Source organism: Lithobates pipiens, unplaced genomic scaffold (genome assembly GCF_037356315.1).
Source record: "Lithobates pipiens isolate NorthernLeopardFrog02 unplaced genomic scaffold, aLitPip1_a1.2 Scaffold_13, whole genome shotgun sequence".
Lineage (NCBI taxonomy): Eukaryota > Metazoa > Chordata > Amphibia > Anura > Ranidae > Lithobates > Lithobates pipiens.
This window is the reverse complement of record NW_027507718.1, coordinates 332,837,621-332,855,679: the sequence shown is the minus strand read 5'-3', so window position 1 is coordinate 332,855,679 and position 18,059 is coordinate 332,837,621. Positions and strand designations below refer to the sequence as shown.

General features: G+C 40.0%; 1 protein-coding gene across 1 annotated transcript in view; it reads right to left on the bottom strand.

Moving 5' to 3' along the window:
• REELD1 (reeler domain containing 1) overlaps positions 1-18,059 on the bottom strand; it is an 81,553-nt gene that overhangs the window by 51,614 nt on the left and 11,880 nt on the right. The window contains exon 2 of the mRNA XM_077476992.1: positions 2,072-2,291. Within this exon, the coding sequence (XP_077333118.1) occupies positions 2,072-2,291 (220 nt within the window). The remainder of the gene's footprint in view (positions 1-2,071; positions 2,292-18,059) is intronic.

Here is an 18,059-nt window from a genome sequence, read left to right as displayed (position 1 = left end):
ATCTAATTACTTACATTCATGTAGACGATGGAATAGAGACTAGTCACCTTTACCCAAGCTGTTCTAATCTGAGACTCTGAGACCTTACCAACAGCACATACAGTACATTATGGACGGATGACACCTGCAGAAACCTCTCCTCGATCTGAGTGGACATCATATGAAGTCCTCCTGGATCCCACCAAGCAGCAGCGCGATCTGTCACTGGCTGCATCCACCGGACACAGCCGTTGTCTGATCACTGTACCGGCCAACCGCTCACAGCAGGTCTTCCTTTCAAGCCATCCATTGTATACAAATGTGTTGCTAGCTGTGATCAGTCACAGTGATCCCATGGTACAGACTGGGATAATCACGGGCCATGTGTGCCATGTGATCAGCTGTGACCAATCACAGCTAATCACAACAAAACAACCTGAATGAATCAATTCCATTCAGTAAAATGCTTGCATATAGCAATGAAATGTATTGCTATATGCAAACATAGTGTGTAAAAAATAAAAAAAATAAACCCTAATCACTTCCCCAGAGTAGGTCATTGTTAATATGGTATTGCTTTGATCAAAGTGTGTTTTCAAAGGGTTTTTTTTCTACTTTCACCAGTCAGTGTCCTTGATCATGGCCACACCTGTTATATGATGACACTGTACTGCACTGGTGACAGTGTGTAAAAAATAAAATCTTTTAATTTCTTAATTTTCCCAAAAATATGACAAAAAAATTACAGCTTCAAAAAAAACAAAAAACTGTCATGCCTCTTACTAAATACATTGGATTGTCTACATTCCAAAAATGGAACATTTAGGGGATATCTGTACTGTCCTGACATTTTTGGGCCTCAAGAAATGAGACATTAGGACTGATCAGTTTTCAGATATATACCATAGTTTGTGGACTGTATAACTTTCCTACAGACTAAATGCACTGATTTGGGTTATTTTTACCAAAGAAATGTAGCTGAATATATTTTGCCTAAGTTCATGAAGAAATACAATTTTGCAAATAAGTAATCTAACAGAAACAATTATTTAGCAACAATTAAAAAGCCCAGTGGTGAATAAATACCTCCAAAAGAAAGTTCTATTTGTGTAAACAAAATGAAAAAAAAATAATAGTTTTGGGTACAGTGTTGCATGGCATTCAAAGAGGGACAGCGCTGCAAACTGAAAATTGGCCTGGGCAGGAAAGTGGTAAAAGTGCCTGGTATTAAAGTGGTTTTTAATACCTGAACCTGTACTCCTGAGTTTTTGTAGCTAATTTTTCTTTTTTACATAAGTATGTTAATTGAGACCTAAAATGTCTGAACACTACAGAGTCCAAGAACAAAAAAAATTGAAATTCATGACAACCAGAGGCAACATAATGACAAACATCCTCAAAGTCATGGGAACACCAAGATAAAAAGTAAAATTTTCCAAGTAGTACTTAGCCCTTGTACACACGGTCGGACATTCCGACAACCAAATCTGTTGGATTTTTTCGTTTGAAACTGGTGTTGCATAAACACGGTTGGACAAAGTTGTCGGAAAATCCGATCGTTCAGAACGTGATGACGTTATTTCTTATGACGGGACTATGTTCAGGCTAGTAGTCAATAGCTTTGGTCTAGGAATTTGATCTGAGCATGCGTGGCACTTTGTCCGAACGGAATTCTCTACAAACGATCGGACAAAGTCCGATTGGATCATGTTGTCGTAAAATTTTATAGCCCAGCTCTAAAACTTAGACGGATATTCCGACAGAAACAGTCCGATGGAGCCCACACACGGTCGGATTATCCGACAACACGGTCCAAGCAGACATTTTCCGTCGGAATGTCTGACTGTGTGTACAAGGGCTTAGACATCGTGCATCAAAAAGAACAAGCCAAATAACAAATCGATATCGCAGAAGAAAAATATTTCAGCCCCCTATTTTTTATTTTTTTCCTTTCCTTTTCTCTCAGTGCCTACATGATATCCCAGCTAAAAATACAATACGCATTTTACCTGGAATATAATGTAGGCACTTCAACTGTGTGTATCATGTATCATTGACAACTATTATTTGAATTCAGAAATAGGCTACTTACCCGGAACTCTGTCTCCAGGCAGATAGAAGGATCGGTTGGTATGGATGGTAATGTAGTTCTTTCTGGGGTTCTGGGGCTGAGCTCGGATGTGCTTGGGCCTCATGTCAGAGCAAGCAGCAAGACTTCCACCGTGAGAATAAGCAGCAGCAAAAGATACCAAACCAGTGGAGATGCACATCCATATCAAGCTCTGCAACCAAGACCTTGACTTATCTTCTACCTTATTTGGAAAAAGTATATTCCTGTTTACTGATAACATGAAATCGGCAACACAATCAGAGTAAGAACTAAAAAATGTGCTTTGACCTGACAATTTGTTTTAAACTCTTTTGGAAATGTCTCTATACTGTATATTATTTTAGCTTCTAGTCTATGGTTTTCTAAGTTATGCAAATTAAGTTAATCTTTTTATTATTTGTTTTTATTAAAGTTCAAGAAAATTCGAGTTAATATTTAAAATTATGTAAAAAGTGGAAAATACCGCGCTGTCACCTGAAAAAATGGAATCAGCAGCACAACAAAAGACAATTGCAATTTAAGATAATGGGTAAAAGTGCAGTGCTAAGTGAAAATGGTCATATGAGACTGTGTGGTGGCAAAAAAGTTTACATTAAAAATATATATAAATTTAAGAGTGAAAAAATATTAAATGTATAACATTATATACTCCTAATAAGCATGCAAATATATGTATAAATACACTTGAAAAAGTCCACATCGTCATAATAAGTGAAAAAGTCGACACTCTATTTATTTCACTTGTTATCACGTTGTGGACTTTTTCAAGTGTATATATACATATATTTGCACATTTATTAGGAGTATATAATGTTTATATTCATAAATTTAATATTTTTTCACTCTTAAATTTATATATATATTTTTTATTTATACTTTTTTGCCACCACACGGTCTTACCTAATATGACCATTTTCACTTAGCGCTGCCCTTGTACCCAATACTTTAAATTATGATTAATAATATTGAAATTTAATATTAAAACCTGAAAGAAAAATAAAGCATCCTTTCACTTCAATACCACATGTGATCATTAGGTGGCAGCACATTTGTATATAGTTCTAAATTACAATGCTATAAATTCTGTGTAGATTGTATACATACAGGTACATTTCAAAGAAGAAAAAAAAATGTGGAATAGTGAAGCAGTTGCACTTGGTCATTTATGAGGTTTCAACTTATAAATGAACTTAGGATTCCTACCTGCTCCACTTTTGTTTTTATAAATCAGTTCCACTGTCAGATGGATATACTTTAGCAGACTTATTTAATAAGGCAGTGCAACAAAACCATGAACAGATGCATCTTTACTGCATATCTAGACCCCAAAACAAAAATGTAAGATATTGCAGCTTATCGGTAGATGCGGTAGCTGTATTCGTTTTCTTTGGGCTATTTTTCCTTTTTTGTCACCTGGTGATCCAGCCAGTAGCATACTTTCTGTCCCCGGGTGGCTACACTCACTCCTTTACTGAATCTATGGAGGAGCAGTGTAGCCACCTTTGAACAGCAGTATTCACAATCTGTAGAGAGGATACCATTAGAAGGCCTGGAATATTCAGATTGATGTTACGTAACTAACTAGCATATTAAAGCCTAACTCCAGCTAAAATTTAGAAGGCAGTTACAGTTTTTTTAATATTTTTATTTTGGGTTTAAGGTTTTTCATAAATGAATAAAAGCTGAAATTATCAACCCTCTAACTCCCACTTTTGTTGGACAAGTAGGTCTGTTTAGGAAAGTGGAAAAAAAAAAAACTTACTGGCAAATTCAACTGGTAAAACATATAATGTACAATATATAGTATACAGTGTTTATAAACTTGTATAGTTTTAAAAATGTCAATGGGATTGACCACAGCCAATATACATTACCTTTAACTGCTTGCTGCCCGCCCACCGTCAAATGACGGCTGGGCGGTGCAGCTCTTGTTCTGGGCCGCCGTCATATGATGGCGGAACGAAACGGGTGCTCCCGCGGGGGCGGCGATTGTGGCCGCACCGTGTTGCTAGGACACGGTGCGACCTCGATCTGTATAAAGAGCTGTGTCAGTGGCTCTTTAACCATGTGATCGATTGTGTCCAATCACATGTAAACACGGAGATGCCAGTAATCGGCACTCCTCACCTCACACTGACAGAGTGTGAGGAGAGGAGAGCTGATCAACGGCATCTTCTCACAGGGGACAGCTAGGGAAGTAATCAGGGCACTGATGACAATATATAAACAATATTACAAATATGAATAAAGTGTAAAAATGGAGTACCCATCAGTGCCACCTAACAGTGCCCACCAGTGCCACCTATCAGTGCTCATCAGTGCCACATATTAGGGCCACCTATCAGTGCCCATAAGTGCAGCATATTAGTGCCTCCTCATCAGTGCCACCTCATCAGTGCCCATAAGTGCCACCTCATCCATGCCCACCAGTTCAGCCTATCAGTGCCGCCTCATCAGCGCACATCAGTGAAGGTGAAAAATTACTTAGTTACAAAATTTACTGACAGAAAAAAAGTAAAAAAAAATTTTTTTCCAAAACTTTTGATCTTTTTTTTTTTGTAAATAATAAAAAACCCAGCAGTGATTAAATACCACCAAAAGAAAGCTCTATTTGTTTGAAGAAAATGATAAAAAAATGTGTTTGGGTACAGTGTAGAATGACCGTGCAATTGTCATTCAAAATGCGACAGTGTTGAAAGCTGAAAAATGGCTTGGGCAGGAAGGGGGTGTTCGTGCCTGGTAGGCAAGTGGTTAAATAATATTTTTAATGGTTGCTATAGGTCATTAGCTTTTGGTTTGTGTACAATGGTTGATATGATTATAATTTTTTTAGTTACCCAACCAATACCCCCTATAGGTCAAGTATAATGTGATAAAAGTACAGGAATGTAAGTAAACAAAGGCGGTCGTAAAGGTATAAATATTTTTTTAATCAACATTTTATATTTACCTACTTAGTAAGAGGTCCCTTACTTCCTTTTCTGGGGTCTCCTGCAGGCACTTTCCACTCCACCTCTTCTCTGAGTGTTCCCATAGCAAGCTATGGGGGCAGTCATGCGGGGCGCTCCCAAGCAGGGCTGTGAGCACCCACAGACACACACAGAATTGCTTGGCTCTGCCCTCCACTCCCTCCTCATAGGATTTGAGAGAAGGAGAGAAGACAAGCACTGCTACAGATAGGTACAGTGTTGTATTGAAAGAAGAGCCAGGTAAGTATATGGGGGGGGGGGGGGGTGTTTGGGAGGAGTGAATCATGGATTACATGGAACTATGTGCAGAGAAAAAGTGAGAAAAAGGATTTTTTCTTCTAAATGATTGATAGATCAATACAAACAGAGCCTCTTTTATTCAGGAGGAAATGGTAAGAATAGTCTTTACTCGGTTAGTAAATCCAACCTCAAATATTTTTTATGGTAATTATTTAAAGAGGAAGTAAACTTCCATCTTTAAATTTTACCTATAGGTAAGCCTATAATTTAGGAGTAAATATCTCCTAAACATGCACTGTTTAGGAGATATTTACTGTACATGCAGCTAGTGAATTCACTGGTGCATGCGCTATGAAGGAACGGCCACCCGTGCTGTTTCTTCAGAGCCCTGAGCCATGACCAGCAGCTCCCGCATGCATACACGGGAGCGACGTCATCACAACCCTGCAAGTAACAGAGCCAGAGTCCGTGAGCCTGGGAGCAAGATGGGTGAAGATGGAAGCTGTCTCCAGCGATTGCATCGCTGGAAAGCTTCGTTTTGAGGCAAGTTTCACATAATATGCTAGTATGCGATAAGGAACTAGCATGCAAAAAAAAAAAAAAAAGGATGATCATTCGTCCGATATTCTAATTGCTTGTACAAGGCTTTAGGGGGTGGGTCCATGACAGCCCAGGCTCAGAGGAAGTGGGTTGAATAATATCATCTGTCTTTCAACCTGGAATACTAAAGTAGAACTATAGGCAAAACTTTTTTTTTTTTTTCCAATTTTGGATAGAACAAGGGGAAGGTTATAACCCATGTCAAAAAAAAAATTGCCGTCCGTGTCCCATTGTGGAGAAGTCCCCATAACTAGTGTACTCATTGAAAGATTTCCCCTCTAACACTTTTCTGGGGACAACCCAAAATTTGGGATTTTCAATGACAATGGTAAACAGGACCAATAGAAAGGGGGGGAATCTCCTTAACGGGGGCACAAACCGCAATAAAAACTGGCAAGTATTCTAATCACTCCATCCAAAATAAAAAAAAAGTTTTGGCTTTAGTTATACTTTAAGACACATATGTCAAACACAAGGCCTGCGGACCGAATCCGGCCCCCCAGGTCATGTCAGGTGGCCCTCACACCCAGTTTTTCAACTAGAACATGGAACTTCCGGCTCTCACCCTCCATTCCCTGCTCCCCACTGTCCCCTGTAAACACAGAAGCCTTGGGCGGCACGCAGCTCTAACAGATGCCTCAGGTAGTCCTCAACCCTGCACTCTATAAACAGTGCACCCCTGAACTCTGCACTCTGTACGTAGTGTACCCCTGAACTCTGCACTTTGTAGGTAGTGCACTCCTGAGCTCTGCACTGTGTACGTAACGCACTCCTGAACTCTGCACTCTGTATGTAACGCACTCCTGAACAATGTACTCTGTACCTAACGCACCTCTGAACTCTGCACGTAGCTTAATTCTGAACTCTGCACCTAACACACTCCTGAACCCTGCACTCTGTGTGTAGCACATCCCTAAACCCTGAACTTTGTACGTAGCTCACTCCTAGTGCACATTTGGTCATTTGTGGGCAACTATACTGCTGATGCGACCAGAGATAAAATTGACACACCTGCCCTAAGACATCCTGAGGCGGACAATAAGTACTGATCGAAGCGTGAGGGTGAGTATTAAAGCAATGTCTGTTTTTTGTTTTGTTTTTTAACGTTCATTGGCAAAAATTAATATTTTTACATTATTTTTGTCTGGAATTCTGTCTTTGCACTGATGATCTCCAAAACAAGTGCAATATGTCAGAGTTTTCCTGGTCAGGGTGCAGCATGAATATCCACACCTCAAATTTTGACTATTCTGCTTCCTTGCAGAAACCAATACTTCTAAGCCCTTGTACACATGGTCGGACATTCTGATGGAAAATGTCCGATCGGACCATGTTGTCGGATAATCTGACTGTGTGTGGGCTCCATCGGACTGTTTCTGTCTAAATATACGACGGACAAAGTTTTAGAGCTGGGCTATAAAACTTTCTGACAACATGATCCGATCGGACTTTGTCCAATTTTGTGTAGAGAATTCCGATCGGACAAAGTGCCACGCATGCTCAGATCAAATTCCTAGACCAAAGTTATTGGCTACTAGCCTTAACGTAGTCCCATCGTAACTAAATAACGTCATCACGTTATGTACGATCGGATTTTCCGACAACTGTGTCCGACCGTGTGTATGCAACACAAGTTTCGGACAAAATCCGACGGATTTTGTTGTCGGAATGTCCGACCGTGTGTACAAGGGCTAACACTGACAATAATTTCTGTTTTCTAAGTGTAGCACTTTCTTCAAAACAGATACAACTTTAAGAGATTTAGATAATTTTTTAATGAACAGCAAGTTATATTTACTCTAATTAATTTTATACAGGAATGTGGTAAGTGCTGCTACCATCCAAAATGCAGTTAGCCAGAACCCGTCCATATAAAAATGTCCATTAATCATAAGTTAACTGCCAAAAAAAATAATAACAGCAAAACATTTTTGTTCCAAGTCTGTGTGTTTTGCAGGGCCAAAAGTCTGCAGCCTGTTAATCAATCATGGCTTTTACGCATTTACCTGTCACCATGCAGTGATGGAAACAGCAAAGAGCCAAGTGTACATCAGCCTGGCACGGGGCTATGCCTTGTTAGGGTTTGTGCCAGAAACTGAGCTGGGATCACTCTGCTAATCTTGGCATGTTGAGAGGCAATTACAAAGTATGGAGTGCAGCACTGCAGTTCTTTCAGAAGAAAACGTTAACCCCTCATTTTATACATGCATGCTGATTTATTAAAGCCGTGCAAATAGTAATGATATGCAAAGTGCAGGAAGAAATAGAAATCATCTGATTAGAGTAAACTAAAATCTGCAGTGCAGACCTTAGTTAAATTCATAAAGCTTTAAACATCGATAAGGGGCTTTATTTTAAGCCATGTGACTGTAATTTTCAAATTTCATTGGGCTGTATAATAACTCACTTTTTTTTTTATAACCCTTATGCTGGTCTGGCATTTGTTTGGGGGAAATAGGCTTTAGGATTGCATAAGGAACTATGTTTTATAAAGTATTCTGCCTGCTTATAACTATTGGCAAATACAGATTATTTATATGATATAATACAAGCATAAAGAGCTACAATACAGCTGTGGCCAGAAGTTTAAAAATTTACACAAATATTCATTTTCACAATGTCTGATGCCTCCGTTTTTATGATAGCAATTTGCATAAACTCCAGAACGTTACAAAGATTAATCAGATGAATTGCAATTATTTGCAAAGTCCCTCTTTGCCATAAAAATCTCCAGGGCACACAAGAAAGTCAAGCAAACGCCAGGACATTCTCCTACAGTTGATTCAGCTGCAAGATTGGGGCACCACCAGTGAAGAGCTTGCTCAGGAATGGCAGCAGGCAGGTGTGAGTGCATCTGCATGCACAGTGAGGCAAAAACTTTTGGAGGATGGCCAGGTGTCAAAGGCAGCAAAGAAGCCACTTATCTCCAGGAAAAACATCAGGGATAGACTGATATTCTGCAAAAGGTACAGGGATTGGCTGCTGAGGATTGGGGTAAAGTAATTTTCTCTGATGAATCCTCTTTCCAATAGTTTGGGGCATCCGGAAAAAACCTTGTCCGGAGAAGAATAGATGAACGCTACCATCAATCTTTTTCATGCCAACAGTAAAGCATCCTGAGACCATTCATGTGTGGGGTTGCTTCTCAGCAAAGGGAGTGGGCTCACTCTAAGTTTTGCCTAAGAGCCATGAATAAAGAATGGAACAAAGACATCCTCCAAAAGCAACTTCTCCCAACCATCCAAGAACAGTTTGGTGAGGAACAATGCCTTTTTAGAATGATGAAGCACCTTGCCATAAGGCAAAAGTGATAACCAAGTGGCTTGGGGAACAAAATATTAAAATTTTGAATCCATGGCCAGGAAACTCCCCAGACCTTAATCCCACTGAGAACTTGTGGTCAATCCTCAAGAGGTGGGTATACAAATAAAACCCCACAAATGCTGACCAAACTCCAAACAATCATTATGCAAGAATGGGCTGCCATCAGTCAGGATGTGGCCCAGAAGGTGATTCACCGGGTGCCAGAGCGAATTGCAGAGGTCTTGAAAAAGAAGGGTCAACACTGCAAATATTGACTCTTTGCATAAACTTAATGTAATTGTCAATAAAAGCCTTTGACACTTATGAAATGCTTGTAATTATACTTCAGTATACCATAGTAACATCTGACAAAAAGATCTAAAAACACAGACTTTGTGAAAATACGTACACATTCTTGTACATTCCATCAATTGAATACTATATCATTTTCATTTTTTTGGATCCCCATTTAAAAAAAACTTTTACAAAAAAAAAAAATTCATTATTTTCAACATAGATTCCCTTTCATAAAGCTACAGTTTTCACTGCAAACCAAGTGCAATTTACAGTTGGGACCCAGCATATTACTGAAGTGTTGGCGGATCAGTGATGATAACATTTACATATTGTTGTTGGCAAACCTTGATCTAACTGAAAAAGGAGTCGTGTTCTCTCTATTTTGGGTCTGCTTTTTTGGATTCACATTGAAATTGGAAGTGCTGGGATCTGGTGCCCTCTGCTGTATGAAGTTTTAAATGCCTGTAAATATATTATTTATGCATTTGATGCCACTGGGTTGTTGGCTTGAAATCCTGGAAGTAGAAAATGAAGAAGGGGAGAAAATCTCAGCCACATATCCTGTTCATGGGGCTAAACCCTAAGACAGAAGGGACTATTATGCATGTATTCCTATGACCTAATAGTTTAACTGCAGCTGCTAAATGTACGACCTCAATTCCAAACAAAAAGTTGGGCTAGTGTGTAAAATCGACATAAAAACAAAATGCAATGATTTGCAAGTCTCACGTCTCAAAAAAGTGGGACAGGGCAACAAAAAGTTGGCAAAGTAAGGGATAGTAACAAGGAAAAGCTAGAAGAAGATTTAGTAACTAATTTATTAACAGGTCAGTAACATGATTGGATATAAACAGAGCATCTTAGAGAGTCATAATGTCTCAGAAGTAAAGATGGGCAGAGGTTGACCAATCTGTGAAAAGCTGTAAAGCTCTAAAAATTATCGAACAATTTCTGAATAATGTTCCTCAATTTAAGATTACAAAAAAAACATCATCTACATTACACAATATCATCAACAGATTCCAAGAATCTGGAGAAATCTCTGTGCGCAAGGGGCAAGGCTGAAATGAAATATTGGATGCCTGGGATCTTCAGGGCCTCAGGCCTACATTAAAAACAGGCATTGCATTAAAAACAGGCATGATTCTGTGATGGTGATGGACCAATGCATGAGCTTCCAAAAATCACAGTCTGTGAACACAGTTCACCATGCCATCCATAAATGCAAGGTAAAGCTCTACCATGCAAAGAAGAAAACATATCTGAACATGATCGAGAAATGATGCTGTCTTCTCTGGTCCAAAGTTATTTTTTAAAATGGTCTGTTGCAAAGTGGAAAATTGTTCTGTGGTCAGACAAATTGAAATTTGGCATTATTTTTGCCAACCATGGGCACCACGTCCTCCAGGCTAAAAATTAGAGGAACTTTCCGTCTTGTTATTAGCACTCAGTTCAAAAGCCGGCATGCTTGATGGTATGGGAGTGTATTAGGACATATGGAATGGGCATCTTGTACATCTGGAAAGGCACCCTGAATGCTGCAAGATTTTTCCAGATTTTAGAGCAGCATATGCTTCCATCCAGACTATGTCTTTTTCTGGCAAGACCTTGCATATTTTAGCAGGACAATGGTAAACCACATACTGCATCTATATCAACAGCATGGCTTTGTTGTACTAGAAGAGTCCCAGTGCTTCACTGGATTGCTTGCAGTCCAGACCTTTCACGAATTAAATATATTCAGTGCATCTTCAAATTAAAAATACAACAAAGAAGACCCAAGGCTGTTAAGCAGTTCAAATCCTATATCAGGCAAGAATATGACAACATTCCTCTCCTAAAACTCCAACATCTGCTCTCCTCAGTTCCCAGGCATTTACAGAGTGTTGTTAAAAGAAAAGAGGGGGTGCTACACTGTGGTAAACATGGCCCTGTCCCAACTTTTTTGTGACATGTGGCTGCCATCAATTTAAAAATAACCTTAATTTTTCTAAAAATGGTACATTTTCTCAGTTTAAACATTTGATATGGTTTCTATTTTCTGTTGTGAGTAAAAATATAAAAATAGGTTTATGAGATTTGCAAATCATTGCGTTGCATTCTGTTTTTATGTATATTTTACACTGTGCCCCAAATTTTTTGGAATTGGGGTTGTATATGTAAATCCTTGTGGTAGAAAAAATATCTCTTTATATGCAGCTCTTATTATTCTAGTTATCCCTGTCCCTTCTGATCTAGGATTATTTAGTTAGTTTTAGTTTAGGGCTCAATACCCAGTATAGGCTAGAACCAAAAATCTGAGTGGACAGCCCTTATTAAAGGGGGCTCCTGGATTCCGATAAGCCCCCCGCCCGAAGACCCCGACAACCAATGGCCAGGTTTGTCGGGAAGAGGCACTTGTCCTCATCAACATGGGGACAAGGTGCTTTGGGGTGGAGGGGCCGCAGGGCCCTCCCTTCCTCAAAGCACCCCCCCATGTTGAGGGCACGTATGGCTCAGGAGGGGGGGCGCCCGCTCGTCCCCACCCCCTTTTCTGACCGGCCGGTCTGCTATGGACTTTGGGGGGACCCCTACGCTGTTTTTTCAGCATAGGGGTTCCCCTCTAAATCCATACCAGGCAACGGGGCTAGCGAGGTGTCAATCTCGCAGACGGAGGCGGCGGCAATCACTTCCTTCTCTAGTCCCGGCTACCTGGAGCCACGTTCAAAATGAACTGACTTTTCTCCGTGTGTGGGCAAGTACGTTCATTTCAAAAGTCTGGCGTACTCCCGCCATAGTCTGGTTGTCCGCCGGAAAAGTCCGGTCGTGTGTAGGCAGGTCCGCTCGTTCGGAAAGTCCGGCGGACCTCAGCTGCAAAGTTTGGCGGTTTGTCTGTCAGATTAAGTCCGCCGGATAGTCCGATCGTGTGTACGCGGCATCACAAGGCATATTGCATGGCTGGATAAGAGTCTTTTGTGGATTTTTAGAGGTAACCCATGCTGTTTTTTTTTCTCTTGCTAGCAATTGAGGAGCAGCAAGCTTTTTTCGACTTCAATCACATCATCCAGCAATCTAGATACATGCCAATCGGCGCCCAATAATACTGACCCTTAGACATGATGACCTGCCCACAAGATGATACTGTCCCACTGCTATTTCCATCACAAATGTCAACTCAGTGCCATTGGAATGTAAACCAAGGGGCCAGGTATCTTGGATGTTATCATTGACCAAAGATGGGCATGTCCATTTTTGGTCAATGACGTTACCCAGGCTCCCCAGCCTTTTTGAGCAGCCAGCAGGGATCTGTTATTTAGGAGAAGTACTGCTTGTTCTAGGAATGCTGATAGATCACACTCAGTATTTAACCCTTTCGGATATAAAGTATCTAAACAATATATCCACATCTTTCCTTTTTAAACTAAAATCCTATCAAAATCACCCCGCCTAGTGGGTAAATTCAGGCTGTAGATACCCTTAACTTTTAACCCTCTGGGATCCCCTCCATGATGTTAAATAAAGTGTAGGGCAAGTGAACGTTCATCATCTTTTTTATTTATACTTTGGATGTGTTCACTAATTCAAATCTTAAGTTGCCTTTTAGTTTTACCCAAGTAAACTTTGCCACACGGGCAAGTAAGTATATAAATAGCGTGGGTAGTTGAGCAATTAATAAAGTGATGAATCGTAAACATTTTGTACTCCATCTGAACTCAAAAAGGAGTCCATTTTGCCAACATATTTGCAAATCATGGACCCCCCACAGGGGTGCAGGCCTTGCAAAGGTGACAAGTCAGTTAGCCAGTTGCTACCAGGTGTTCTATGGTACTTAGATTGGGTAAGTTTGTCCCTCCCAGCACTGGGGATCTAGTAAATATGTGCCAGTGCTGACGCAAAATTGATTTAACCTGGTTTCACTGTGATCCATATTGGGTAATTATTCTGGTGGGGTTATTTTTAGGGGATATTTGTTAAGGATCTTTTTTAGGCTGCAAACGGTCCTGACTCAATTGCTCTTTTTTTAACCCTCCTAATGCAACTGAGAATAACCCCTTTCTCTGAATATATGATACACATCCTCTGGTTCAACCTGAAAACCCTTTTCTGCTGAGCACTTTCTCTTAATTCTAAGGAATTTTCCCACAGGTATTCCATGAATTAGGGAAATAGGGACTGAGGATGATGGCTAGTAGCCTGCAGCAAGGTGTTAGCTGCGGTGTCTTTGCAGTAGGTTGTGGCAGAGATTCGCTGTCCAACTATCTCTATTGTCAAGACCAGGAAGGGTAACTGTTGGTGGTGAAAGAGCGGGTCAATTTAATGTTCCTATTGTTGGAGTTAAGTTCCTCCATTAACATGGACAGTTGTTCACTAGTGCCCCCCAGACCATCATAACTTCATCAATGTACCTCAGCCACAAGCGACTATGGCCAAGGTACAGAGATGAACGAAAAACAACCTCCTCCTCCCACAGGCCCAAATGTAAGCAGGCATAGAAGGGAGCCAAAGGGGCCCCCATAGAAGTACCCCTAAGTTGCTTATAGTTAACTCCAAGGAATTGGAAACAGTTATTTTCCAACAGGAACTTGAGTGTCTCAACCACAAACTCATTATGGGCACCTAGTTCTTGAAATTTCCATTCCAAAAAATGCATCAATCCCCGTAAACCGCATTTATGTGGAATCGACTTATACAGTGATTTGACGTTGATGCCAACCAATAGGGCTATCTCTGGGAAGTTGATGGATTCAAGGTTATGAAGGACATCTTTTGTGTACTGCACAAAAGAGGGCAAATCCCATACTAATTCCTTAATACCCTGTTTCCCCGAAAATAAGACCTAGCGTGATTGTCGGTGATGGCTGCAATATAGGCTCTACCCCCCAAATAAGCCCTACCTTGTTTCCCCAAAAATAAGCCCTGCCCTAAAAATGAGACCTACAAGGACTTTAACTAGGGCTTATTTGGGGGGTAGGGCTCATATTGCAGCCATCACCAACAATTACACTAGGTCTTATTTTCAGGGAAACAGGGTAAGGGCAATTCTACAAATTTGTCCACCCATTCCAATGGGCCATTGACAGCAGATACAATCAGTCTCCCCGGGGGGGGGGGGGGGGGGGGTTATCAACCGACTTGTGAAGTTTAGGAATAATATAAAAAGTTGGTACATTAAATTCATGAACTGTTTAATGGCTGAGGTACATTGATGATGTTTTGATGGTCTGGGGAAGCACTCTTTGAATATGTGTGTGTGAGCATGAAGGCTTGAGCAGGGAGGTTGTGAGTCTGTTACTGACATTGTTGTCAATTTTTACTATGAAATGGTGAAGGTTTTATGTATGTTTATGTAATAAACCAATTTGTACTTTTTCTTAAACCCGCTTACTCCTCATTATGAGTCAGTTGAGGAGCCTTTCCTCCTTTTATTATATAAAGCTGGAGAGTTCAAAATTAGGCTCACTTCTGCATAGAAACCAATCAGCCTCCAGTTTTTATTGCCAAAGCTTTATTGAACAAGCTGAGGTTAGAAAGAAAAAAAGAGAATAGAATGGGACTTTAAAAGACCTTCAAGCCATTTTTTATGTATTTTATAAAACCTTGGTATTTTTATACATCACTATGTCAGATATTATTACATTAGGAGGTTTCAGCATTTTTAAAGTCCCATTACTCTATTCTTTTTTTTTTCTATTTAACCCGGGATGTGGTGCTATACTTCGCTGATATACATTATTATAAACAAGCTGAGGTTAGAAGTTGATTGGTTTGTATGCAGAAGTGAACCTGATTTTGGGCTCTCCAGCTTTAGTAAATAAACCCCTTTATGAGCAACATCCTGAGCTAAAAAATCATACTTCACTTGAGTAGCTGGCCTACACCAATTCCTCTGTGCTGTTCAAAAGTGGAAAAGCAAGGAACAGCAATACTAACCTTCAGTCTGTCATCATGGACAAACAAATTGTTACTTTGAAAAAGCATTGCAGAAGTCACACTTGTTTACCTTAAGTTGGTGGATGAAAAGGACATCATCCTACAAAGGTTTCTGACTTACTTACTCACTCCTCCAGATCAACTGTGTGATTGTAAATATGGGATTGTATGTTTTTTTTTCCATTGGTTGAACTAGATGGACGTGTCTTTTTTTAACCTAACTATGTAACTATATGTAACTCATGTGAACACAATAGATTTTCATGTATTGGGGGGGGTGTAGTGGAAAGAAAAGTTTTTAGATGAGATTCCCAAATTGATGGTACTCATAAATCTTTTCTTTGCTCTGACTCATAGGACTCATTCGCCATGAGACAGTTGACTGGGACTTATAGTTCAACCTTCAAGCAAGCATTGCAGACTGACCAGTCTGGAGCAGCTCAAAAACATAGTTTAAGAGGGAGTCAAACAAATGGTTTACTCATAAAGCTGCTTAACCACTTGACCTCCAGAAGATTTACTCCACTTTATGACTAGGCCATTTTTTGTGATACGACACTACCTTACTTTAACTGACAATTGCGCAGTCATGCAATGCTGTACCCAATTGAAATGTGTGTAATTTATTTCCCACAAATAGTTTTCTTTTGGTGGCATTTGATCACCACTGCTTTTTTTGCTGTAAACAAAAAAAGACTAACAATTTAAAAATAAAAAAACAATATTTTTTACTTTTTGCTATAAAACATATCCAATAAATAAATGTAAAAAAATCTAATTTCTTCATAAATTTGAGGCAATATGTAGTCTGCTACATATTTTTGGTAAAAAAATCCAATAAATGTATATTAATTGGTTTGCACAAAAGTTATAGCATCTACAAGCTATGGGATACATTTATGGATTTTTTATTTATTTTTAGCAGCAATTAGCGACTTATAGCAACTTATAGCAGAACTGTGATGAACTGTGATATTGTGGCGAAAATTCCGACACTAACTAAGACTTTTTGAAAACCAGTAATACTAATGCAGTGATCAGTGCTAAAAATATGCAACTTATAGCAGAACTGTGCAGAACTGTGATATTGTGGCGAAAATCACGACACTAACTGACACTTTTTGAAAACCAGTGATACTAATGCAGTGATCAGTGCTAAAAATATGCACTGTCACTGTACTAATGAAACTGAAGGGGTTAAACATCTAGGGTGATCAAAGGGTTAAATGTGTGCCTAGCTGATGTTTTGGTGTAAACTGTTTGCCACTTTTACTACTATTCCCTGCTTTGCAGAGAAAGAAAATCCATTATTTCCCCACTGACAGCACAGAACTCTGCCTTGTTTACATAGGCAGAGTTCTGTCCTGTGTGTATTCCAGACGATCAGCGAACGCAGTAGAGCCCAGTCGCCGGTGGCACGTACCTAGAACGTGATGCAACAATGATGAGCCTTGCAGCCATATATCTGTCTTTTATGGTTGGCAAGTGGTTAAGCAGCCCATTGAAGGCAGTGAGGCAGAAATGATCAAAAGGCAGCTCACTGTACCACCTGACACATTTAGGGGCCACCTATTGAAGGTAGCATACTAAATTCCCCTAACATGTCACTTTGAAAACACAAAGACCAAGGCCTAAGTAACGGAGAAATATTTCTAGTCTAAGCCCTTGTACACATGGTTGGAGATTCCGTCGGAATGTTTCCTATTGGACCGTTTTGTCGGATATTCCGAATGTGTGTGGTCTGCATCTGACTTTTTCTGTCGGAATATCCGACGGACCAACTTGAGGCTTTCAAAGACCGGTATGTGGGAAACTGGATAGGAAAAGGCACCTTGAGACCTTAGGCAATGAAGGTCAAGGCATTCCTAACCTAACCTACCCCTCAAAAAAAGAAGCAGGATATATCACATCAATATATTTTGCTCATCTCTTAGCCCCTGTACACACGGTCGGAGATTTCGACAACCAAATCCGTCGGATTTTGTCCGTCAGATCTTGTCCATCGGATCTTGGCCGAAACTGTTGCATATACACGGTCGGACAAATTTGTTCGAAAAATCAGATCTTTCAGAACGTGATGACGTAATTTGATGGGACTACATTCAGGCTAGTAGCCAATAGCTTTGATGTAGGAATTTGATCTGAGCATGCGTGGCACTTTGTCCGATCAAAATTCTCTACACATGATCGGAGTATGTCCTATCGGACCATTTTGTCGGAAAATATTTCCAACAAGTTGGAAAATTGGGTCTGACGGATATTCCGACGGAATCAGTCCGGTGCATACCACACATAGTCGGATTATCCGACAACACGGTCCCATAGGACACATTCCGACGGATTCTCCGACCGTGTGTACAAGGGCTAAGACTGGCCAGAAAAAAAAAATATTGTTACCACGGCAAACAAGCATAAACAGTGTTCCCTCACACAATGACGATGAAGTAGTTATTCCCAGAGGGTCCTCAATAGATAAACATCAAGTTGCTGTTTAAATGGAGTACAAGAACTACTAAGTGTGGCTATTGTACTTTATTTAAACAGCATTTAATGTGTATCCATTGAAGATCCTCTGGGAGCAATCTAATATCTACTTCATCTTCATTGCATGTAGGTACACTGTTTATGCTCGTTTGCCGTGTTACACTATA